At 51.3% G+C, this 24,117-nt stretch overlaps 5 protein-coding genes across 5 annotated transcripts; all 5 read right to left on the bottom strand.

Moving 5' to 3' along the window:
* Window positions 1–5,537: 5,537 nt before the first annotated feature.
* On the bottom strand, window positions 5,538–6,179 carry LOC126779759 (histone H4). The gene has a single exon (XM_050503902.1). It carries the CDS (start codon window positions 5,905–5,907, stop codon window positions 5,596–5,598), a length of 312 nt encoding a protein of 103 aa, XP_050359859.1. The 5' UTR covers window positions 5,908–6,179; the 3' UTR covers window positions 5,538–5,595.
* A 279-nt stretch (window positions 6,180–6,458) lies between these two features.
* On the bottom strand, window positions 6,459–7,140 carry LOC126779741 (histone H3-like). The gene has a single exon (XM_050503883.1). It carries the CDS (start codon window positions 7,080–7,082, stop codon window positions 6,672–6,674), a length of 411 nt encoding a protein of 136 aa, XP_050359840.1. The 5' UTR covers window positions 7,083–7,140; the 3' UTR covers window positions 6,459–6,671.
* Window positions 7,141–12,963: 5,823 nt separating this feature from the next.
* Window positions 12,964–13,831, bottom strand: LOC126779757 (histone H2B). The gene has a single exon (XM_050503900.1). The coding sequence runs from the start codon at window positions 13,590–13,592 to the stop codon at window positions 13,218–13,220; it is 375 nt and encodes a 124-aa protein (XP_050359857.1). The 5' UTR covers window positions 13,593–13,831; the 3' UTR covers window positions 12,964–13,217.
* A 664-nt stretch (window positions 13,832–14,495) lies between these two features.
* LOC126779749 (histone H2A) lies at window positions 14,496–14,899 on the bottom strand. The gene has a single exon (XM_050503892.1). It carries the CDS (start codon window positions 14,897–14,899, stop codon window positions 14,525–14,527), a length of 375 nt encoding a protein of 124 aa, XP_050359849.1. The 3' UTR covers window positions 14,496–14,524.
* Window positions 14,900–21,145: 6,246 nt separating this feature from the next.
* On the bottom strand, window positions 21,146–22,243 carry LOC126779731 (histone H1-like). Its single transcript, XM_050503876.1, has one exon. It carries the CDS (start codon window positions 22,132–22,134, stop codon window positions 21,301–21,303), a length of 834 nt encoding a protein of 277 aa, XP_050359833.1. The 5' UTR covers window positions 22,135–22,243; the 3' UTR covers window positions 21,146–21,300.
* Window positions 22,244–24,117: the final 1,874 nt, after the last annotated feature.

The following is a 24,117-nucleotide window of genomic DNA, read 5'->3' as shown; positions in this document are numbered from 1 at the left end:
TCGCGGAGGGTAGGGATGTCGTCCGTGTACACCGCGTATAGACGCGGTGACAGGCAGCTACCCTGGGGTACTCCGGCTCGAATGGGGCGCGGCTGAGAGTCCGCGCCTTCCACCGAGACATAGAAGCTTCGGCCTTCCAAAAACGACGCCACTACTCGCACATACGCGAGAGGCGCCGAGGTGTTCAAGAGCTTAGCCAGGAGTCCGGCATGCCACACCCGGTCGAAGGCCTTCTCCATGTCGAGAAAGACCCCGACGGTGGGATGCCCTCTGTTTCGCTCACTGGCTAAGTGGCTAAGAACTCTCGCCAGCTGGAGCGTCGTTGAATGGTCGCTGCGGAATCCGAACTGCTCCTCGCGCAGGGGCAGGTGAGGCGCGAGTCTCCGCAGCAACAGACGCTCAAACAGCTTGGCGATGTGCGAGAGTAGCGTGATAGGCCGATAGCTTGCCGGGAGGCGACGATCCTTCCCGGGTTTAGGGAGGGCGATAACCTTCCCTCTCTTCCACGCCTCGGGGAAGTGTCCGGTCCGGAGTATCCCGTTAAAAGCACTCGCGAGCGCTACGAGGCAGTTGTTGGGTAGCTGCATCAACGCGGCGTTGGTAATTCCGTCGGGGCCTGGCGCCTTCCTCTTCGGTAATCGGAAGACGGCCTTCCGCAGCTCGGACAGAGAGATATAATCGTCTCCCTGGAGCGGCGGGATTGGGGCCGACAGGAATACCTCCACTTGCCTCTGGATCGCCGCGTGATGATGGACGACATCGATTCTTGATAAGTCCGGTGGATTGGGGGTGAATTGACCCTCCAAATGTTCCGCCAGGATCTCTGCTCTGTCGCTGGCGGAATATCTTCTGTTACCCGCTCGATCTAGGAGCGGGTAAACAGGCGAGTCATGTCCGGTAAGCTGTTTGCAGAGGTGGTACAACGTAGTGTCGTGCTCGGATGCTCGATCGATGGTGGCCTCCCAGTAGTCATCCTCGAGAGCCACGAGCGCACGCGACACTTCCTCTGCAATCCTATTGAGGTCACGCTTCACCCTCGGGCAGCGCGTTCGCGCCCACAGTCGGCGAAGAACTCGTTTCTTCCTCAGCTTCACTCGAAGCGAGCTCGGCAGCTGGTCCTGACGACTTCTCGGTGTGCTTCCTTGAGAGGTGGCTGCTTCTTTGGCTTTCTGGATCGCCTCAGAAATTTTAGAAGCAGCTCCTTCCACATCTTCAGTCGTCGCGATCGGGACCGTGAGCTCAAACTCCGAGAGCTCTGAGGAGTAGCGCCCCCAGTCGACCCGCAAACGAGGGGAGCGGGGCACTGTAAAGTCGCGCTGGAGGGCGATTGTGACCACAATCGGCAGGTGCTGTGTGTTGAGGTCGTAATTCACCTCAACATCGATGGGTGCGTCTAGTCGGTGGTGCAGCACGATGTCCAGGACGTCCGGCTGGTACGAAGGGTTAGTCGGTATGTGGGTCGGCGCTCCTGGACCCAACACACCGTAACCCTGTCGTTCGCTATCCTCAAGCAGGTGCCTACCCGCCTGGGTGATGACGCGCGAGCCCCAAGCGTGGTGCTTCGCGTTCAGATCACCCACGATCAGTGTAGGCATCGGCGAGTCGATAAGCGATTGGACATCGGTGCTGCAGAAAACCTGTCCGGGTGGCTTGTAGGCGGCATACAGCAGCAGCTCCGTCTCACCAGCATGCACACGCACCCCCTGCGTACGTAGGCTCACAAAAGGTGCATGTGCAAGTTCTTCGTGTATGATATCCCTCCTCACCAGGGCTGCAGTTCCTCTGAATGGGCAGCCCCGGGGAGAGACTTCATCTCGCCGATACACGAAGAAATTCGGGATTCGGAGCTCGATCTCAGCCGAGAGCTTCGTCTCGCCCAGGAGGATTACGTGAATATCCTGCGACTGGGCGAGTAGGGTCAGCTCCCGGATATGGCCACGTATGCCACCTGGGTTCCAGTATAGTATTCTCAGCTGGAATTGAGCTTCGCAAGAGCGGCTATTCCAGCTGAGATGGCAGGTATTATGTCCTGGCCCTGTGTATAGGCGACCAGGATTGCCGTCAGTGCCTCCATGAAGACCCGGACGATGATGGTGGTGTCCAGGCCTTTCGCACTGGCCGAGGTAGTCATCTGCGCAGGGGGAGGCACTTCTTGCCTCACCACCGGACGCGTGGCGGCAGCCGGAGCGGACTTTGGCTCCGTCGCTGCCTTCCTGGGCTGCGGCGTCGATGCCGCCGCAGGCTCAGTCCTGGGAGGCCTAGCTGCCCTCTTTCTTCTCTTCTTTTTGTTAGGCACCTTTATAGGCTGGTCCCTGGCCGTCGGCTGGTTGGCTGGAGGCGCCAAAGTTGTTGGGGGCGCAAGCTTGGCTCGCACCTCCGTGGCTTTCTTCGCAGGGGGTGGCTGCTTGGTTCGCTGGTCGACTACTATCGTCGCTTTAGGTTCTGCGACGATAGGGCGACCGACCACCTGCTTAGGTGCTACCGGGGGGACACGCTCCCTGTCCCCCTTTGGCTGTGCTCTCGGTCCGTTCGGGTGAGGGGCGGGCACGTTAATGCCCCTCCTTCGTGCTTCTTTCTTAAAGACCGGGCACCTCCGGTCCTTTGCAGTATGCGCCTTAGCGCAGTTTGCGCACGTCGGTGGTTCCGAAAGAGGTCTCGGGCAGTCCCGTGCCAGGTGTTCGCCGGCGCAGCGAACACACTTTTGTTGCCTATGGCAATTGGCCGAGGAGTGGCCAAATGCCTGGCAGCGGTGACATTGAGGCGGGCTCTTCGCGCCTCTCCAGGCTTCAATCAGCAGGCCGGGCATGCACAGGAGCTCAGTAGTCTTGTATAGTGACCTGAGCTCCTGCTCCTTCAGGTGCACCAGCTGGACGAAATAGGTGCACCCATGTCGACCTCTTCCGCCTGGAATCGCCTTCGCGCTCTGCGCAGGGAACCCTAAACTGCGCAGGGCGGCGATCACCTCTTCCGGGGGTGTGTCGAGTGGTAGCCCCCTAATGGCCACCTTGGTTGGCAGTTCCGCGGCTGGGCTATAGCAGAACCAGGATATAGTCTTATCCTGGTTCATAGCCTCAGTCAGATGGCGCTGGATGACCCGGAACTCCTCCGCGGATCCGGGCAGGAAGCGCACTCCCTTTCCCAAAGGGCGTGCGTTCGGGGCGTGTCCAAGCTTGCTTTTTAGCACCTCGAAGTGCCTCGTCCAGTTAGGTAAGCGTTCCGCCGTAATCGGTGGGTAGCTGGAACGAGGCACCGTTCTTGGGGCAGGTACCGGTGCGGGGGCCCGACTCCTGGGCGACGCTGGAGCGGCAGCGGCCGCCGCATAGGAGACCCCTGACGGCCCCGGTTGCGGTGAAGTGGGACGGGAGGCTGTCCTCTCCTCGACCGTCGATGGCAGTGCCGCGTAGCTCGTCGAGTCACGCGGCCAGGTGTCTTGCGACCCCCCCTCCATTGGGGAGGGGGATCGCGGCGGTGGTAACTCTTTTGGCCGTCCTTTTCCGCTTGCTTCGCCCGTTGTAGGCGATGCCGCGCGCGATGAGGATGCCGAATCCTGCGGCGATCCGTACGGCGGTGATGCAGTGGAAGCATCGGTCTTGGGGCGCTTGTCCTCCCCTTCCATGGACTCCGGCGAAGAGTCCGGTCTCGGGCGCTTGGCTCCTTCCGCGCCTGCTGTAGACTCAGCTACAGTGACGGCGAAGTCTGCTTCAGCAGCCCGGTGGACGTCCTCTCCACCGGTTTCAGCATGTATAATGCGTATACGCGGGGCGGCGGCGGGGGTGAGGGCGACAGGCACGGTCGAGTTGTCGAAGATGTCTCTTCGAACAACTGACCGCGCAATGCCGGACCTGCCTCGGCCACGCTTGCGTTGGTCTAAGGGGGGGGGCTCCCCCCCTTCAGACATGATGGTGGTGTCGGATTGCTGCTCTTGAGTGTATGCACGGGCACCACGACCTCGGCGCGTGCAACCAAGCCAGGTGAGACCCCTAGGGGAGGCCCAGCTAAGCGCCCGCGAGCGGAAGTTCGGTCCGTGCACACCGGTATCTCTATTCTTCAGCTTTCCTTGATTTCGTTGATCCTGCAGGATTTTTTGGTAACCAAAAAAGTGCAGGATCTATTCGTGCGCTTCTCTTCTCTTGAGCAGGCAAACTCCTGGCAACTAGCACCGGCCGTTTCCTCAAGCCGACGTCGGAGGACGCGGCGAGTACAACTGGCACCGGAGGGGGTCGTTGCGGGGAGCGGGGGATGTTCGATCGGAGAGATGGCACGTCTCACATATACAACAATCTCACCGAACACAATATGAGAATATTCAGAGAATACCCTCGATATATATATTCGATTCGATATATTATATATATAAGAGAGCGCGGAGAGGTCGCTAGTAGTGAGTCGAGTCCGAGCAATACCGTAAGGAGAACCGCGATGTCGCTAGACAATTTCACGTACGAACGCTTAAAACTTTTCACTAACAGGTATCTTTTTGAATACGATATTTATACATAGTAAAGTATTTTTTAAACGTTCTATTATATGAAACGATACCTCATGAACCTATCGTTCATACGAAAGTCGAACGCGTCGCGTGTAACGATGACGATGATTACGATTCGCGTTTAAATTCGATATAGTTCTAGACGCGTACCTCGAGCCTCGTTTAAAAGTCATTTTTATTCTATTAAAATCGATTTAGACGTTTCGTTCTATCGATAAATTGAAAGCGAAGATATCGGACTGATACTGTGTAAAAGTACAACTCTTATTCAATAATTTACCAACATTTTTAGCTTGTTCCAAGTCGACGTTCGTAAAACACACTACTATGCAAGTCTGCGTACGAAGCGCGAGAAAACGGACTCTGCCAAGCGAATCATATTGAAAGAATATAAACTATTAAATAATGATAAATAATGAAGTTTCGAAAGAGAGTATAAACAATAACAACAATCGTTTGTCTTACAGGTCAACGATTCGAAAGAGCGAGCGTGCGAGCGAGCGAGCGCGTGTCAGCGTGCGATACAACAGCGTCGTCGTCGTCGTCGTCGTCGTCGGCGGCGGCGGCGGCGGCCGGTGTGCGGCCCGTAGCTTGACGCTTGAGCCCGTAGCCGTGAAGAGGAGGAGAGCCCAAAGGAGAGAGGGAGAGAGAGAGAGAGAGAGAGAGAGAGAGCGACTAAGCGATTAAACGGCAATAACATGTATGTATGTATTGAATTTAAATTTGTTTTAATAATATTAATAATAATAATAATAACATTCATCATCATTAATATATTTAATCATCGAATAATGTAAATGTAATTAAGGTAAATGAGTAATCGAGTTTTATATATATCGTTACGTGTGTATAACTAACTAACCGGTATAACTAACTCTTCTGTATTCGTCGATCGACGCGCATACATAGAATTATACTATACACATTATATTACATATAATATACATAAAATCTGTACCGCACAGAATACCACCCCCTTTCTTCGTTAACGTCATCGATCGAATGAAACGAGTATTTTCATATAAAGTAATGTATAAACAGATCGATATGCGGCCCTGAAAAGGGCCTTTTTTGTTTTTGTTGTTGTTGTTTTTTTTTAAAGTATTTTAACCGCCGAAACCGTAGAGAGTACGACCCTGACGTTTCAGAGCGTACACGACGTCCATGGCGGTCACGGTCTTCCTCTTCGCGTGCTCGGTGTAAGTGACGGCGTCGCGGATGACGTTCTCGAGGAACACTTTGAGCACACCGCGAGTCTCCTCGTATATCAGACCGGATATACGTTTCACACCACCTCTGCGTGCGAGACGACGGATGGCCGGTTTCGTGATACCTTGGATGTTATCACGGAGCACTTTCCTGTGTCTCTTCGCGCCACCTTTCCCCAGACCTTTTCCACCTTTACCGCGACCGGTCATTGTATATTTCTTGTTGTCTTCGGTTCACACTGAGAGAACAGAGAGAAACGTTCAAAACTCCGAGCGCGTCCGTCCGATGTCGGTTAAAGACGATCACGTTGTGTCGTGCGCTTTATTCAGGAGCTTCGTTATATATATACTGTCACTCGACTGGTACACGCACGACGTTACGTACGCCGTTCGCCGCTGCGCGCGCGAGATAGAGAAAAGAGATGGCGATATCGGATCGGACTTTGGTAGGGACGGTGTCCGGGTGCGGGGGGAGAGTTTTTAGTTTGGTTTTGCCGGTGTTGTTTTCGTTTTGAAGATTTATTTTGCTTTCCAATTTTTATTTATTTATTTATTTATTCCTGATAAAGAAAAAAAAGATCGACAGAGATATATTATTAATATCAAACAACTACTACTACTACTACTAAAAAAAAAAAAAGATAAATCTTTATCTGATTCTATATTGTTTTGTCTATATGTATTATATTGTTTTGAAATCACTATATATATATATATATATATATGTATATATATATATATATATATTTATTATAGCGTGTTCGACGTGATCTCGTGAATTATGTTAAAATTTGTAATAATATTTCGTGACGTGATTGAACGTATGAAACAAACATTTTTTTTCGTTTTCAGATATATATATGCGGCCCTGAAAAGGGCCTTTTTGATAATTATATTTTGCAAATACTACTACTACGTATATTTATTATTATTATAAACACACGCAGTAGTATGCAATCGACGACGTCACGTAATTAAGCACGTTCTCCTCGGATCCTACGCGCCAATTGAATATCCTTGGGCATGATCGTTACACGCTTGGCGTGGATAGCGCACAGGTTCGTGTCTTCGAATAGACCGACGAGGTAAGCCTCGCTAGCTTCCTGTAACGCCATAACGGCCGAACTCTGGAAACGTAGATCCGTCTTGAAGTCTTGTGCGATCTCACGGACAAGACGCTGGAACGGCAGCTTGCGTATCAAAAGTTCCGTACTCTTCTGATAGCGACGTATTTCACGAAGAGCGACCGTACCGGGTCTGTAACGATAAGGTTTCTTCACACCTCCCGTGGCCGGAGCGCTCTTACGAGCGGCCTTGGTGGCGAGTTGCTTCCGCGGCGCCTTACCGCCGGTTGATTTTCGGGCCGTCTGTTTGGTACGAGCCATCTTCACGAGACACGAAACACGTAACACTAAACACGAAAACTAGAGAGTGGTAGTTGTAGTTGTAGTAGTAGTAGTAGCAGCAGTAGAGTCCGCTCGAGATGAACGTCAGAGACTGAATGAAAATTTACGTTTTTTTTTTTTTTTTTTTTTTCCTGAGTGAATGTGTGCTGTTGGCCCTATTGGCCTTTACAGCGTCACCGGGCGTTGGGGCGAGTACTAGACTCCGCCTTGAATTTCGAGCCGTCTCGGGCTCTACATGACGTCCATCCTGAGGATGTCTCCTACGAGATCGCACCTCGGCTCAGGACGTAGTCGGAGGGGAGGGAAGCGCTTCTGTACGAAGCACCATACTAGATCACGACCGATTTCGTGATGTCGCAAATCTGGGACCTCGTTTCCGCCGGCGGAAACGGTGTAAGAGTGTCTTGTGTAGTGTTTTCCCTACGAAGGGAGCGTTTGCGACAGTTATGCTGTCGTCATTGTCATCGAGGACGTGCATTGGACGCCTGAGTCTGTGCGGGAGGTTACCTCTGAGGGAGGTATATGAGCAGGCCTGTGCTATCAGCGGATTGCCGTGTCGCTTAGCTCTCTCAAAATACGCCGTAGAGAGCATTTTGAGATACTTAGCGATCGAATCGATTTTGAGGTCCTTGTGAAGGTCAACGTTGCGTATGTACCATGGCGAGTTGGTAGCGATACGGAGAAAGCGATTTTGAATCATCTGCAGACGTTTGATCTGACACGGTGAGCAGTGGGCAAAGACAGGGCTCGCATAGGTCATTATGGGACGTATGAAGGTTTTGTACAATGTCGTCTTATTTCTAAGGGACATTTTACTCCTCCCACATAGCATCACATACAGTCTTCCTAGTACGAACGCTGCCCTGTTACGTACCCTTTTGATGTGGGACTGGAAATTGAGTCTCCTATCGAGTGTGACTCCTAAGTATTTAACTTCGGATTTCCACGGGATAGGTTGGTCGAACAGGGTTATGTTTCCCGGGTTGGCCATATGATTTCTAATATATATAGGATTGCGGGTGAAGTGTACTGCTACACTTTTATCCGGATTAACTTCGATTCTCCACTTCCGGAACCAATCGCCTAGTGCGTTGGCCGCGGATTGGAGACGCTTTGTCATGACTGCCGTCGAAGGCGTGGTTGTATATAAGGCGGTATCGTCCGCGAAGAGGGCTAGGTTAACCCTTTGGGTTGGGTTTGGAATATCATTCGTGAATAACGAATAGAGTATCGGGGATAGTGCGGAGCCTTGAGGGACTCCTGCCCTGATGGGGCGAGGTGATGACAAGGTGCCTTCAACTCTGTAGCGGAAAGTACGATTCGTCAAGTAGTCTCGTATGATGAGAACGAGTCTGTCTGGCAATCCGAGAGTGTATAGTTTATATAATAAACCATTGTGCCAGACTTTGTCGAATGCTTTCGCTACATCGAAGAATAGGGCACCCGTCGAGGTGGTTCTACCGATGGCGAAACCCTTAAGTATGTCTTCCGTTAGGCGGTGGACCTGATTGACGCACGAGTGCCCGGCTCTAAAGCCGAACTGCTCGTTAATTTGAATCTGATTGGCCTCTACGTGGGCTTTGATTCTTGCGAGAATAACTCTCTCGTAGACCTTTCCGAGCGTGTTGAGGAGGCTAATGGGTCGATAGCTCGTGGGTTGATTCCTGGGTTTCCCTGGTTTAGGGATTCCTATGACTATGGCTTCTTTCCATTGGTCTGGAAAGGAGCATCCTGCCAGAAGGGCGTTGAATATTAGCACGAGAAGTGCTATTAGTTGTTGCGGGAGGCGCTTAATGGCTTTATTACTAATCCGGTCCGCACCGGGCGATTTTTTGACTAGTAATTTCTTGACTATCGATTCGATCTCCTCGACTGATGTCGGTGACAACGGTTCGTCCGTTGGTGGCACAGAGCTGATATTATCTATTAAAGTGTCGACCTTTAAGAGGTGTTCCGGGTCTACCGCTTGGTTGCTCGGTGAGCATTGCGTTTCTAAGCTATCGGCTAAGCACTCGGCCTTATCCAAGTCGTCTGTTGCGGGCGGGAGATTCGGGCGTAACAAAGGAGGCATGTTCGCGGCTCGTTCGCCTTTGAGGGATCTCGGCATCGTCCAGAACGCTGTGTGCGATGGTTTGATTTCCCCTAGGCGAGTACCGTAATTATCATCACGGAATTCGCTGAAACGGGCTTTGACGTCCCTCTGAAGGGCCCAGAGTTTCCTCCGGTTTTCTGGTGATGGAAACGCGTCATGAGCTCGTGTGGCGGCGTTTTTCCGAGTGATAAGATTTTTTAAGTCTTCAGGGAGCTCCCAACGCTCGTTAGGGCGAATTTCGACCTCCCTGGAGCACATGTCTATTTTGTCGCGTATGTGGGTCGTGAGTTTAATCGCGGCCGCTTTTGCAACGTCTACTGTGTCAATTCTGTCTGGGATATCTTTTAGTGGCTGAGAATCTAAGGACTGGACTTGCTGTGTGAATTTATGCCAGTCGATAATCGTTTTAATAGGACGGTTAAGTGGATCATCCGGCCCTAGCTCTACTAAGACTGGGCGGTGATCTGAGTCTAACTCGGATAGTGCTTCGATTGAACGTAACTGCAAGGTCACACCTTTCAATAACACTATGTCGAGTACGTCTGGTTTATCTCTGCGGTTCTCCGAGAGTGGGAACCGAGTGGGTGTCGTAGGAGCAATGACGGCAAAATTGTGCGACATATGGTGAGACAAACGATCTAATGTTTTACCTCTAGCATTTGTTTGGAGTGAATTCCAGTTGGGGTGTTTGCTGTTTAGGTCGCCGGCTAAAATGACCGCGCTACCCATTGATAGAAGTGACTTAAGGTCATTTTCTAGGAGTTGTTTCGTCGGTGAGAGGTAAACAGAGGCTAGGATAACGGGCTGATGGCCCGTCATACTTAGCTGACAGATTGACGCTTCGATGTTGGTGAGCGGTGGGGTGTCGAGTGGCAGGCAGTGAAGTGACCTTTTATAGTAAATAACCGTACCACCTTTAGCGGAGATACGATCGTTTCTGATGATGCGGTAATTCGCGATGTTCGGATCGCGAACGTTGGGTTTGAGAAACGTCTCTTGCACTAGCATGACGTCGACGGGATGGTTGCGTAAGAAATCGCGGACTAGATCGATTTGTTGGATAAGACCGTTTGCGTTGAACGTTATGACGGTCAGGGCGCGAGGCTTTATCCTAGCGTTGGCCATTGAGCTTGGTGAGTGCGTTCATCTGAGTGAACAGCGATGCATATTTTACGAGCAGGCATACAAAGTTACCTGGGTCTGCCGAGTACTCATCTAAGAAATGTTGGATGCCATCTAAGTCAATTTTGCCACATAACATGGCAAATTGTTTTAGGTTCGCCGTGTCCCGTTCTTGGGAACGCGGCTGTTGAGTGTAGTTTGCGCGCGGCGCAAGAGGACGCGGAGGTGCCTCTGTGGTCTTACGGACCATAGGCAGAGGTTTCTCCCAAGCGCCTTTGTTGGTAGCCTGGGGGGCACGCGTGGGTGCCTGAGGGGCTCGTGTGGGTGTCTGAGGAGCACACGTGGGTGCCTGAGGGGCTTCCGTAGGTGCGGGAGCCTGAGGGGCTTTAGTGTGTGGTTGAGAAGCGGCGGTGGGCGCCTGAGGGGCTCTCCCCGGCCGTGAGGCGATCCGACTAGACCGCTTTTTCCCCTTCGGGCTGCGTTTGCGCGGCGCCTTGGGACACCCGCGATAATTCGCGGGGTGGCCCTCGGTTTTGCACAATACGCAACTCGGAGGGGCTTCAGGGACGGGAATTTTGCTCCGACCGCACTCGGCTGTTAAGTGGCCCTCTAGACACTTTACGCATCTAGGTTTGGCAAAACAATGCCGCGCGGAATGCCCGTAGAGTTGGCACCGATGGCACTGGCCAGGGGTGCCGCGGCTGCGGGGAGGTTCCAGCTTGAAGTCGGAAAGACCGCAGATCTTTTCGATATTGAATATTTTCTTACCCTCGGGGGTAAGAGGTAGTATGGCGAGCACTAGGTCGTAGCGCTCTTTAGTACGCGGGTGGTACATCCGATGTACCTCTAAGATTGGCAAGTTGGAACTCTCCAAACTTGCCTTGATCAGGCCCTCGGGGGTTTCCTTAGGTATTCCCCTGATGACCACTCGTAGTAAACGCTCGTCCTCGAGAGCGAACGTATGGAAGGCAGTGCCATCTTGCCTAAGGAACTCTGTCAGTTTCCTATGTGTTAAAGAGTCCTGAACTTGGACCCTGATTCCTTGCGCGGTATTCTTGGCGTGCGTATAGTGGATACGCTTCGCCGAGAGAATATCCGAGATGGTGGTCCACCTTGATTTGTCTTGTATGAAGACTGGCGGTGGGAGTTTCGAGCTTGTTTGCTCGTTCGTCTGATTGGCCACTCGGGGCATCGGGGGCGTGGGTGACGCGGGTTGTGGATATGCCACAATCGGTTTGCTCGGCATCACCGGGCCTCCGGCTCTGCGAGCATTTGGCGACGACAAAGTCGCCTTTGTCGGTCGCTTACGAGGAGGCGGGGCTTGAGGAGCCTTCGCCTTCCTCTTTGTTGACTTGGAGATGACGGTCTCGAAACCGTCGCTCTCCTCGTCAGTATCTCCCGTCTCAGAGCCGTCGGACGTGGATCCGCGGGACCTCCCGCTGTCACTTTCGGATTCGACCTCCATGGTCTCACCGGAGGGCAGCGGGGGGTTGGGCGAGTCCCGTCCGCGGGCTTCGGAGACGGGTCCTAGGTCTAACGTGCCCTCTATGTCGAGGGCGAAGTCGCTAAGACGCTCTACCGCGTCAATGGGAAGGTGCTGTTGGAGCAACTTTAAGAGCTGCTCCTTAGAAAGCTTTCTGAGCGGGTCCATGGCCCGACGAGACTGAGATTGTTGCCTCCCTGCCGTTATGGCAGGGAGGTGTGTGCCTACGGTGTGATCCCTACTGGAATCTGCCCGTGGGTGGCAGAAATGAGTGCCTACTCCCAAAGGAGTGTGTACTTAATCTACGGGTGTACTCACGAATGCTGATTGGCAGGACTTTCGCGGAATTCGCGGAGTGCACTACACTACACTTTCCCACTTAGCACTTCACTGCACTGCACAATTAGTTTATCTGTAGATATAGTGTTTATTGTTCACGGCTGGCGAGGCGATCCTTCGAACAAAGGGGTCGGCGATCGCAAACGGTCGGCGCACACAAGGGTGCTCAGGAATTCGCACCTGTTGTGCGAGTTGTCTTTGTTGAGAATTCTTTGTTGATAAATCCTTTGTTCAGTTTCTAGAACAGACGGCGGCGAGGCGACCTTTCGAACAAAGGGTCGAATATCATGAAGTGTCGGCGCACACAAAGGGCGCTCGGGTAGCCGCACCTGTTGTGCGGGTCAGCTTTTCTTGGAAATATTGAGTCGGGTTTCGTCAGTACAGACATCCGTGCGGGACGGAGGTCGGAACGAGAATGCAAAATTTACGGGCCGGGTGTCTCCTTTTATACCGGTAACTACTACGCGCAGTACGGTGTGCTCGTATGGAGGTGCAGCGATAATGACGTATCGCTATCTCTTTCTCTAAGCTACGATGTCCCTCTCGTACGTTCACGCTTACCGACCTACCATGATGATGATTATTATAATAAATAAACGAATATAATAATAATTACATATATATATATAAAATATAAAAAGAGTTTAAAATATATATGTCTATCTATCAAAGATAATAAATAAATGAATATGGGCGGGGTGATATACGAGTATGTTTGTGGTTGTGGTGTTGTTGTTGTTGTTGGTGGTGGTGTCGGTGACGTGACGTAACGTGACGACTGAATCGTTTGAAACTGTATATGTTATATATGTTCATCGAAACTCTTTGTGGCCCTGAAAAGGGCCTTTTTTTCTCAATAAATCGTAGCGTAATCGTCATGCGAATGCACATCGAAAACGACGATCGAAACGACGGCGGCGGCGGAGGAGGAGGAGGAGGAGGCGGCGTATAATATGAGCCATCTTGTCGATCTACTATGATGTGAAGCGATGGACACACACACACACAAACACACACACACAAACGCGCGCGCGAACTTCGTCGTCCGTCGAACCGTCGAAAGTGGCGACTACTTCGTTTACTTAGAGCTCGTGTACTTCGTTACGGCCTTAGTGCCTTCGCTCACGGCGTGCTTGGCGAGCTCGCCCGGTAGAAGCAGCCTCACCGACGTCTGTACCTCCCTCGATGTGATCGTCGATCGCTTGTTGTAGTGAGCGAGACGAGAAGCCTCGGCGGCGATGCGCTCGAAGATGTCGTTCACGAACGAGTTCATGATCGACATGGCCTTACTCGAGATACCGGTGTCGGGATGAACCTGTTTCAGTACTTTGTAAATGTAGATGGCGTAGCTCTCCTTCCTCTTATGCTTCTTCTTCTTCTTATCCGATTTGGAGATATTCTTCTGAGCTTTGCCCGATTTCTTGGCGGCCTTTCCGCTAGTCTTGGGCGGCATGATGATGACGATGATTATAAAAATTCACAGTTCTGATAATAAACAACAGTATATATGTATATATATACACGTGCGCACCGCACGGAAGCGCAAGAGAATATGCGATGAAACATTCGAGCGATTTTTATTTTAAGCACATCGCGCTCTCTCGTACGGTGTGCCGTATAGACGCAGAACGTTATCGACCAATAGGAAACGAGCACAGTGCGGGGTGCCGGAGAGGGGAAAAGGTTATTCGGTTCTTATACTAAACGAAATACTCCATCCTCCCTTCACAACGACACCGCCACAAACACCCCCGCCCCCTCCCCCCTCGACCTCGACACCCTCTATCGTCCGTCGTTCCGTTCCGATCTCGATACGAATCGTTTATTCTTATTATAGTTTACCTATTGATATAATAATAATAATAATAATATTAATAATTCAAATGATTAATACGTTCGATTATTACTCTTATTATTATTATTTTAATTAAAACTAATAAGGGAGACTATATATTATATACATCTTCTTCGATATAACGAGAACGTCTAGTACTAAGTTAATATATATATATATATATATATATATATTATAAATCTAAGATATGTCGGGACGTCGAAATCGTTTATGAAACCTCATTTTAATTTTGCACATACGATATATTTTGTGGCCCTGAAAAGGGCCTTTTTGTAAATGATCATGATTGGACGATGTCGTTCGTACGTCCGTCGTCCGTACGTCGTATCACGCACGATACACGTGGTGGTGGTGGTGGTGGTCGTGGTGGTATATGATTATATAGTTTCATCATAATCATCATCATCATCATCGAATCGATGAAAAGACGACGACGAAGACGGACAGAGACGGAGACGACGACGGCGGCGTCGTCGTCGTCGTCATCGAGATCGTCTAACGAACGATTGTCGCGCACAGCCACCGTCAGTTTATGCCTTCTTCTCGGTCTTCTTGGGCAGCAGAACGGCTTGGATGTTGGGGAGGACGCCGCCTTGTGCGATCGTCACGCCCGAGAGTAACTTGTTCAGCTCCTCGTCGTTACGGATCGCCAACTGAAGATGTCTCGGTATAATCCTAGTCTTCTTGTTGTCGCGGGCAGCGTTGCCGGCCAACTCGAGAACTTCGGCGGCGAGGTATTCCATGACGGCCGCGAGGTATACCGGTGCACCGGCACCGACGCGCTCCGCGTAGTTACCCTTCCTCAGCAGTCTGTGTATACGTCCGACGGGAAACTGAAGACCGGCACGGTTGGAACGTGACTTTGCCTTCCCCTTGACTTTGCCTCCTTTACCGCGACCGGACATGTCGACAGAGATAGGTTTTTATTAAAATGTATAACGAACGAAACGCGGATCGATACGCGTGCGTACGGCTCGCCTGTGCGGTGAATAATGACTTCGTATCGTTTTTTTTTTTTTTTTCGAATTGAGTAATACTGTTGGCCTTATTGGCCTCTACAGCGTCACCGGGCGGGATGGGCGAGATTAACTCAGCCTGATGTTGGGAGCCACACAGGGCTCAAGAGAGACGGGCGTCCTAAGGGTGCCTCCTGTGAGGCCGGACCTCGGCTTAGGACTCCGTTGAAATCGGGAGGGGAGGACTCCTGCGTTAAAATGCCATCATACGCCTAAGCGTCGACGGGACGTAATGAAAGAGAGTCGTCGACCCCGCCGGCGGGGTCGGTGTGTGTTCATTGTGTTCCCTAACAAGTTAGCGTTAGCCGATGATATTTTATCATCGGGGGCGACTAGGACGTCTTTAGGACGCCTATGAATCGATTTAGAATGCCACCGAGGGCTATACTTGCTAGTAATCTGTATGAGAGGGTTCGAGTGCCTGTCGGCTTTCTCGAAATATTTTATTGAGAGATCCTTGATTACCTTAGAAATGGAATCAAGTTTGAAATCTCTGTGTAAATCTATATTACGCATGTACCAAGGGCAACCCGTGGCTATGCGTAAGAATCTATTTTGTATAGCCTGTAGGCGGGCTATATTGTGTTCGCTCGTGTGTGCGAATGCGACACTCGCGTATGTAAGTATGGGACGGATGCATGCTTTGTATAATGTCACCTTATTTCTAAGGGACATTTTACTGCGCCTACATAGCATCGGATATAGTCTACTTAGAACAAAGAAAGCTTTGTTCCTTATATTAGTTATATGAGATTTAAAATTCAGTGCATGATCTAATATGACACCTAAGTATTTGACTTTATCAAGCCAAGGGACGGGCCTATCGTATAGGGTTATTGACCCCGGACGGGTTTCGGGGGAGTTACATTTACTGCCACCCCGTCGAAAGTATACTGCAGTGCTTTTGTCTGGATTAATTTCTATCCTCCAGGTTCGAAACCAAGCGCTTAGAGCGTTGGCCGCGGCCTGAAGGCGGAGAGTAATGAGTCTAGCTGATCTAGACGAAGTATATATAGCGGTATCGTCCGCGAATAGGGCTAGCTCTGTACTTTTACACTTCGGGATGTCCGATGTGTATAAGGAGTAGAGTGTGGGTGATAGCACGGATCCTTGAGGGACTCCGGCTCGTAAGGGGCGAGCAGAGGACAGAGTGCCTTCTACGTTATACCGGAATGTACGGTTCGACAGATAGTCGTGTACGATACGTACAAGACTAACGGGAATGCCTAGCATATGTAACTTATATATAAGTCCATTATGCCAGACTTTATCGAAGGCTTTCGCTACATCGAAGAAAAGGGCTCCTGTGTATCGCGGCCTCTTAGGTCGAGCGAGGCCTGCTAAGATGTGCTCCGTGACGCGGTGCACTGCATGTGTGGCCGAGTGTCCGGCTCTAAATCCGAATTGCTCGTTAACGAGAAGGTTATTAGCTTCTATAATAGTTTTTAGTCGGGCTAATATTAATCGTTCGTAAATCTTACCCAATGAGTTAATGAGACTAATAGGACGGTAACTAGTGGATAGATTTCTAGGCTTACCGGGCTTATATATACCGATAACGGTAGCCTCTTTCCACTGATCTGGGAAGGAGCAGCCTGCCATAAGGGCGTTGAAAATTGCTACTAATAAGCAAAGAATCTGAGCGGGTAAGTATTTTATAACTTTGTTCGTAATACGATCGGGGCCGGGCGACTTTTTAGCATGTAGATCATGCACTATCTTTTTGACCTCATCTAACGTGGTCGGGGTGAGTGGTTCGCTATCGGGGGGATGAGAAATTAATTGTGTGACCGTCGAGTCAACTTTCGCAAGGTGCTCGGGGTCACACGGGTGTAGACTGGGGGAGCACTGGCTCTCAATATTGTCCGCTAAGCACTCGGCCTTTTCGTTATCGTCAAATGCAACTGATCGGTCGGAACGAATCAAAGGTGGTAGAGTAGAAATCGTGTCATTTTTTAATGTTCTAGCTAGGGGCCAGTAAGCTAGGTGAGACGGTGACAGCTCGCTTAGCTTTTTCCCCCAGCGCTCGTCACTGTGATCTGCAATTCGGGCTCTAACCTTTCTTTGCAGATCCCAGAGTCGTTTTTTATTTACATTCGAAGGACACGAATCGTGAGCTCTATTGGCTGAGTTCCTACGAGTAATAAGGTCCCTTATATCACTAGGGAGTTCCCAGCGGCCGTCTGGTTGCACTGGAATCTCCCTAGAGCTATTATGTATCGCGTCGCGAATAAAGTTAGTGACCTGTGAAGTGGCCGCTTTCGCTGCATCGACTGTGTCTATGACGTCGGGTATTGCTTCTAAAGCAGGTGAATCGATTGATTGAAGTTGCTCTTCGAGCTTTTTCCAATCAATGATTGTTTTAGTTTGCTGGGTTAGCGTAGGCTCGGGTCCTAGCCGTATGACTACCGGTCTGTGGTCCGAGTCTAACTCGGCTATGGCTTCTATTGAACGTAACTGTAGTGTTACGTCGTTTAAAATGGCAATATCTAATATATCGGCCCTATCGCGATCATGGCTATTATAAAAGGGAAAGCGGGTCGGTGTTGTGGGAGCAATTATTTCAAAGTTAAAGCTCGATAGAGCTGTTAAACTATCAAGGATGGTACCGTTGCGGTTCGTCCGAATGGAGTTCCATCTAGTGTGTTTACTGTTAAGGTCGCCGGCCAGAATGACCGAGCTACCCATCGAAAGTAACGATCTAATATCGCTTTCGAGTAATGTTTTCGTCGGGGATAAATAGACCGAAGCGAGTATGATCGGTTGATGACCGGTCATACTCACCCGACATACAGACGCCTCGATGTTTCTAAGCGGCGGTGGATCCATAGGAGTGCAATGAAGCGATCTCCTATAGTATATTAATGTGCCCCCGAGGGCACTGACTCTATCGTTGCGTACGATGTTGTAATTAGCGATTTTCGGATCGCGTAAACTCGGTTTTAAGAAGGTTTCCTGAACAAGCAGGAAGTCAGTTTGATGCGCGGTGACAAAATCGCGAACAAGTTGCATTTGCTTCTTAAGGCCGTTTGCATTAAACGAAGCAATAGTTAACGATCGGGTTTTGTACCTACCTACTGGGACTGACATTTAATATATTAAATGAGAGGGAGCTGTGTAACGCCATATGGCGTCAATGAGACCGGCATGCTCGACGGTTGCTTGCAGTCGAGCCTGCGGGCTGTTGTTAGCAGCCCTTAGCTTACCTGCAAGCACACGTAGTTCGTTCGGGTTGAATGCCCCGACGAAGTCACAAACGAGTTTAAGGTCGTCCGCAATGCTGTCCTTACGTACAGCGGAAGCGGAGGAAGGGACCCTAGGGGGCTGCGACGGCTTAGGAGCCGGCGCAGTTGGGGGTGCAGGCTTCTGCACCATTGAGAGAGGCTTGTCCCAGGCATTACCCTTAGGGGGCTGTGCCGCAATAGGGACTGTCGAAGGAGCGATTGGTGTTTTTACTGATGGCGTACGAGCCCCTTTAGCTTGGGGCTTGCCTCGGCTTATTTGACGTCGTGGTGCTTTCGAGCATCCACGGTAGTTAGCCGGGTGGCCCTGAGTTTGGCAGAGTACGCACGCAGGCGGTACCTCTGCGACCCTCTCTTTGCGAGGGCAATCGCTCGTGCCGTGGTCCCCGAGGCACTTAACGCACCTGGGGCGGGCGTGACAGTTACGAGCAGAGTGCCCGTACAACTGACAGCGGTGACACTGTCCCGGTGCGCCTCGGTTTCGAGGGACCTCCACGGACACTCCTGATAAGCGTCCAATGGATCGGAGGTTAAATACTTTTTTACCCTCTGGAGAGAGGTCAAGTATTACTAATGCGAGGTCGTAGGCCTTCTTGGACTGCGCGTTGTACATACGATGTACTTCGCGCACAGGTAGGCCCTGCGATTTCAGGTCCTCATAAATGAACTCATTACTGAGTTCTTTAGGAAGACCTCGTACGACAACTCGGAGTTGTCTTTCCTCCTCAAGTGCGTATGTATGATAGCCAATATTCTTGGCCCTCAGCATTGTCGTCAGACGCCTATGGTCGTCCGATGTAGTTAACTGCACTTTAATACCTTGAGCGGTATTTCTTGCGTTTGTGTAGTGAATCCTCATCTCGGTAATGATCCGAGACAGGTTCTCCCAGGATTTTTTATCCTGAATGAAAATTGGTGGGGGTCGCTTGGAGAGACTAGTTTGTCCGTCGCTAACAGTTGAGTTGGCTGCTGGCTGCCTAGCCGGACCCTGGGTCGGCTGGCTCAGAGCTACGCCCGTTGCGGGTGTCAGCTTAGTTGACGTAGAAGGCCGCAGAGGGGAGCGAGATTTGCTTCTCGCTTTCTGCGCCCTCTTAGGAGGAGGGGATGCCTTGCGCAGGGCTGCCTTACGCTTGGCAGATCTCTTAGTTTTTTTGACGGTTTCGAAACCGTCATCCTCTGAGTTAGATACCTCCATCTCTGAGGAGGTAGATGGAGTGGGAGATGTAGGTCGTGGGCAATCTGGAGAGGCGGGTTGGTCCAAATGGACCACAGGGATGCTTGCCTTGACGTATCCGGCAAGAATGTCTGGAAAATTTACTTCCAGATATTTGAATAGACCCTCTAGTGGGTGAGGGGTAGTACTGGAGGCCATGGTGGCCATTGAAAAAGAAATTCCTCCCTGCCTTTATGGCAGGGAGGTGTGTGCCTACGGTGTGATCCCTAGTGGAATCTGCCCGTGGGTGGCAGAAATGAGTGCCTACTCCCAAAGGAGTGTGTACTTAATCTACGGGTGTACTCACTAATGATGATTGGCAGGACTTTCGCGGAATTCGCGGAGTGCACTACACTACACTTTCCCACTTAGCACTGCACTGCACTGCACAATTAGTTTATCAGTCTGTAGATATAGTGTTTATTGTTCACGGCTGGCGAGGCGATCCTTCGAACAAAGGGTCGGCGATCGCAAACAGTCGGCGCACACAAGGGCGCTCAGGAATTCGCACCTATTGTGCGAGTTGTCTTTGTTGAGAATTCTTTGTTGATAAATCCTTTGTTCAATTTCTAGAACAGACGGCGGCGAGGCGACCTTTCGAACAAAGGGTCGAATATCATGAAGTGTCGGCGCACACAAAGGGCGCTCGGGTAGCCGCACCTGTTGTGCGGGTCAGCTTTTCTTGGAAATATTGAGTCGGGTTTCGTCAGTACAGACATCCGTGCGGGACGGAGGTCGGAACGAGAATCGTCCGCTCGAGATGAACGTCAGAGACTGAATCGACTTCGTATCGTATTTGTCGAACGCCTTTATATACTCGGAACGGCGTCGCGTCTATCTGCACGGACGTATCGAGGTGACTTTTGACTGAGCGATGATCGCGGAGCGTTCGATTTTTATTTTTATTTTTTTTTTTTTTTCATTCGCGAATTTACTGTAAACTGCGCGTATAATAATAATTTATTAATAATGATTATTAATACTGTAAACTGCGCGTATAATAATAATTTATTAATTAATAATAATGTTTATTTGTATCGTCGTTCGTTACGTTACGTTACGTTACGTTACGTTATAAATTCGGGCAGTCGGGCGGGGGAGATGGTTCCGGTGATCGAGTGAGTGCGAATTCGTGGTGGTGGTGGTGGTGGTGGTGGTGGTGGTGGTGGTTGTGGTGGTGTTCGTCGTCGATGGAATGGAATGGAAAAACGAATGATTATTTGAAATAATAATAAAGTGAAATATTATATTAAAGTGTAAGAGAAAGGAAGAGAGAAGGTAGGGCTAGAGCGGTATCGTGAATATTATCATTATAATATTTAAAGAATAGTGTAGTTTGTGTTGTTCGTATGTAAATATTAATATGTTTAGTTATTTAATATAATTTTCCTTATCTATCTTATATCAACCTTTCGTACGTAGTACACGATGGTGATCTATAAATGTATATGTATATAGAGAGGGATAGGAGGGTATATCGTATCGTGTCGTGTCGTTCGAAACTTTTTTTTTTTTTTTTTTCTTCTTCTTCTTTCTTTCTTTCGATTCTTAAGAAATTTGTGTTAGCCCTGAAAAGGGCTTTTTATCGTGCGATTTACGCGCCGCACACGCTTGCATCGTCATCATCACAGTCGTCGTCGTCGTCGTCGTCGTCGTCGTCGTCGTCGTCGTCGTCGTCGTCGTCGTCGTCGTCGTCGTCGTCGTCGTCGTCGTGGGACGGGACAAATGTATGTTGTCGATGTTGTTGTTGTTGTTGTTGTTGTTGTTGTTGTTGTTGATAACACTTTTGAACGATGTCGTCGTCATTATCACCGCGGCGGCTGCTGGCGGGGGACTTACTTTTTAGCGGCGGCCGCTTTCTTAGCCGCCGGTTTCGACTTCGGTGCAGCGGCGGCTGCCTTCTTCGGTTTCGGTGCTTTAGGTTTCTTGGTCGGCGGCTTCGCACTCTTCTTCGCCTTCGACGCGGCACCCTTCGCCTTCGAAGGAGCGGCGGCCGCGGCGGCCTTCTTGGCGGCGGCGGCGGCCGGTTTCTTTTTAGCCGCTGCCGCTTTTTTGTCCTTAATCGTAGCCTTCGCCTTAGATTTGGACGGCGAAGACGCCGCCGTGCCGGACGAAGCACCGCCGGCGGCCGCTTTCTTGCCCGCGGCGCCGCCGCCCTTGCCGCCGCCGACCGGAGCGGACGTGGCCTTCTTCGATTTACCCGAAGCCGCCGAGGACGCGGCCTTGCCGCCGCCTCCGCCGCCGCCGCCGGACCCGCTTCCCGCTCCGGAGCCCGCGGGTTTCTTCGAAGCCGACGTTTTCGATTCCAGCTTGAACGAACCCGATGCGCCCTTGCCCTTGGTCTGTATGAGCGCGCCCGATTCTACGGCGCTCTTCAGATACTTTCTGATGAAGGGAGCCAATTTTTCCGAATCGACTTTGTATTGAGCCGCGATGTATTTCTTGATCGCCTGAAGCGAAGAACCGCTACGTTCCTTCAACTCTTTGATGGCGCTGTTCACCATTTCCGACGTTTTAGGGTGAGTAGGTTTCGCTTTCGGTTTCTTGGCGGCGGCGGCGCCACCGCCGGCGGCGGCGCCACCGCCGGCGGCGGCGACCGCGGACGCCTTGGGTTTCTTCGCAGGGGTCGCCGGTGCTGGCGCTTCGGTTGCTACAGCTGTGTCGGCCATGTTTTAATTTTTTTTTTTTTTTTTTTTGATTGATTGATTGATTGATTTATATTATGAACACACACTGCACGAGCACAACTCGAATATAACACGAGAATACCCTCAATCTATATATCCAATCAATGGTCCTCCTGGCTGGCCTAGGCCAGTCTGGGTACGGGCCTCGGGGTTGCCCCCCCTACCCGGGATGGTCCTCCCCGACGGTTCGACCGTCGTGTCGATTCTTTTAGGCCCATAGGGCCAGGGTCGTTGTGACCCAGTGGCTATCTTTCTTCAATGGTTGGTTGGTTGTTCACTGGTTATGTCGTCCTACCGCGTCTCCAGATCGTCGTCTTCCTCTTCACCGATGCCTGCATCGGCGCTGATGGTCGGCGACAATAGGAGCTCACGAGGTAACGGACGCCCCTCAGGTGGTCTGGCATGAAGTGGTGCTATACCGTGGAGGTGTACGCTCGCACTGCTATCTGCCTTAGCAAATAGCGAGCGAGCGAGCTTGCGGACGAACTCCTCCACGGTGGGCGTCCTGGTGTCTCTATGGATGACATCATTTCTGACGTACCTCGGAGCTCCTACAATCAAGCGTAGGCATCGGTTCTGTTGGATCTGAATCCTCCGCTTCTGGTACGCTGAGCAGAGTGCGTACCAGGCGGGGGCCGCATACGTCAGGCGCGAGCGGACGTAGGCACCGTAGACCCTCAGTCTGGTCTTTAATGGAAGCCGCGACGTGAAGAGGGTGTGCAGCTTAGACCGGGCAGCCGCGGCATGACTCACCACCTTATTAACGGTGGGTATCATGCGCAGCCTGCGGTCCAAGTGACACCCCAGGTAGCAGACTGAGGTCTGCCATCCCACGTCCTGGCCTCGAAGGGTGAGCCGACGCATCGGCTTGTCAGCACCGACAAGCAGAGCGGCCGTCTTATCGACGTTGACAGCCATCCTCCACTTGTCTAGCCAATCCGGTATCAGATCCAACACTCGTTGCATCTTATTTATTGCGACGATCTGGTGGTAGGACGACGAAAAGAATGCGCTGTCGTCCGCGTACAGGGCCAGCAACACATCCTCTTCACCCTCACGCAGATGGTCGCGGAGGGTAGGGATGTCGTCCGTGTACACCGCGTATAGACGCGGTGACAGGCAGCTACCCTGGGGTACTCCGGCTCGAATGGGGCGCGGCTGAGAGTCCGCGCCTTCCACCGAGACATAGAAGCTTCGGCCTTCCAAAAACGACGCCACTACTCGCACATACGCGAGAGGCGCCGAGGTGTTCAAGAGCTTAGCCAGGAGTCCGGCATGCCACACCCGGTCGAAGGCCTTCTCCATGTCGAGAAAGACCCCGACGGTGGGATGCCCTCTGTTTCGCTCACTGGCTAAGTGGCTAAGAACTCTCGCCAGCTGGAGCGTCGTTGAATGGTCGCTGCGGAATCCGAACTGCTCCTCGCGCAGGGGCAGGTGAGGCGCGAGTCTCCGCAGCAACAGACGCTCGAACAGCTTGGCGATGTGCGAGAGTAGCGTGATAGGCCGATAGCTTGCCGGGAGGCGACGATCCTTCCCGGGTTTAGGGAGGGCGATAACCTTCCCTCTCTTCCACGCCTCGGGGAAGTGTCCGGTCCAGAGTATCCCGTTAAAAGCACTCGCGAGCGCTACGAGGCAGTTGTTGGGTAGCTGCATCAACGCGGCGTTGGTAATTCCGTCGGGGCCTGGCGCCTTCCTCTTCGGTAATCGGAAGACGGCCTTCCGCAGCTCGGACAGAGAGATATAATCGTCTCCCTGGAGCGGCGGGATTGGGGCCGACAGGAATACCTCCACTTGCCTCTGGATCGCCGCGTGATGATGGACGACATCGATTCTTGATAAGTCCGGTGGATTGGGGGTGAATTGACCCTCCAAATGTTCCGCCAGGATCTCTGCTCTGTCGCTGGCGGAATATCTTCTGTTACCCGCTCGATCTAGGAGCGGGTAAACAGGCGAGTCATGTCCGGT

The sequence above is a fragment of the Nymphalis io genome, chromosome 29 (assembly GCF_905147045.1).
Source record: "Nymphalis io chromosome 29, ilAglIoxx1.1, whole genome shotgun sequence".
In the NCBI taxonomy this organism is placed as follows: domain Eukaryota; kingdom Metazoa; phylum Arthropoda; class Insecta; order Lepidoptera; family Nymphalidae; genus Nymphalis; species Nymphalis io.
The sequence above is the reverse complement of the archived record's forward strand: the minus strand, read 5'-3'. Positions and strand labels throughout refer to the sequence as shown.

Bases quoted from the DNA above. Each gene is read 5' to 3' on its own strand.
- LOC126779759 (XM_050503902.1), bottom strand. From the start codon at position 5,907: ATGACCGGTCGCGGTAAAGGTGGAAAAGGTCTGGGGAAAGGTGGCGCG.
- LOC126779741 (XM_050503883.1), bottom strand. From the start codon at position 7,082: ATGGCTCGTACCAAACAGACGGCCCGAAAATCAACCGGCGGTAAGGCG.
- LOC126779757 (XM_050503900.1), bottom strand. From the start codon at position 13,592: ATGCCGCCCAAGACTAGCGGAAAGGCCGCCAAGAAATCGGGCAAAGCT.
- LOC126779749 (XM_050503892.1), bottom strand. From the start codon at position 14,899: ATGTCCGGTCGCGGTAAAGGAGGCAAAGTCAAGGGGAAGGCAAAGTCA.
- LOC126779731 (XM_050503876.1), bottom strand. From the start codon at position 22,134: ATGGCCGACACAGCTGTAGCAACCGAAGCGCCAGCACCGGCGACCCCT.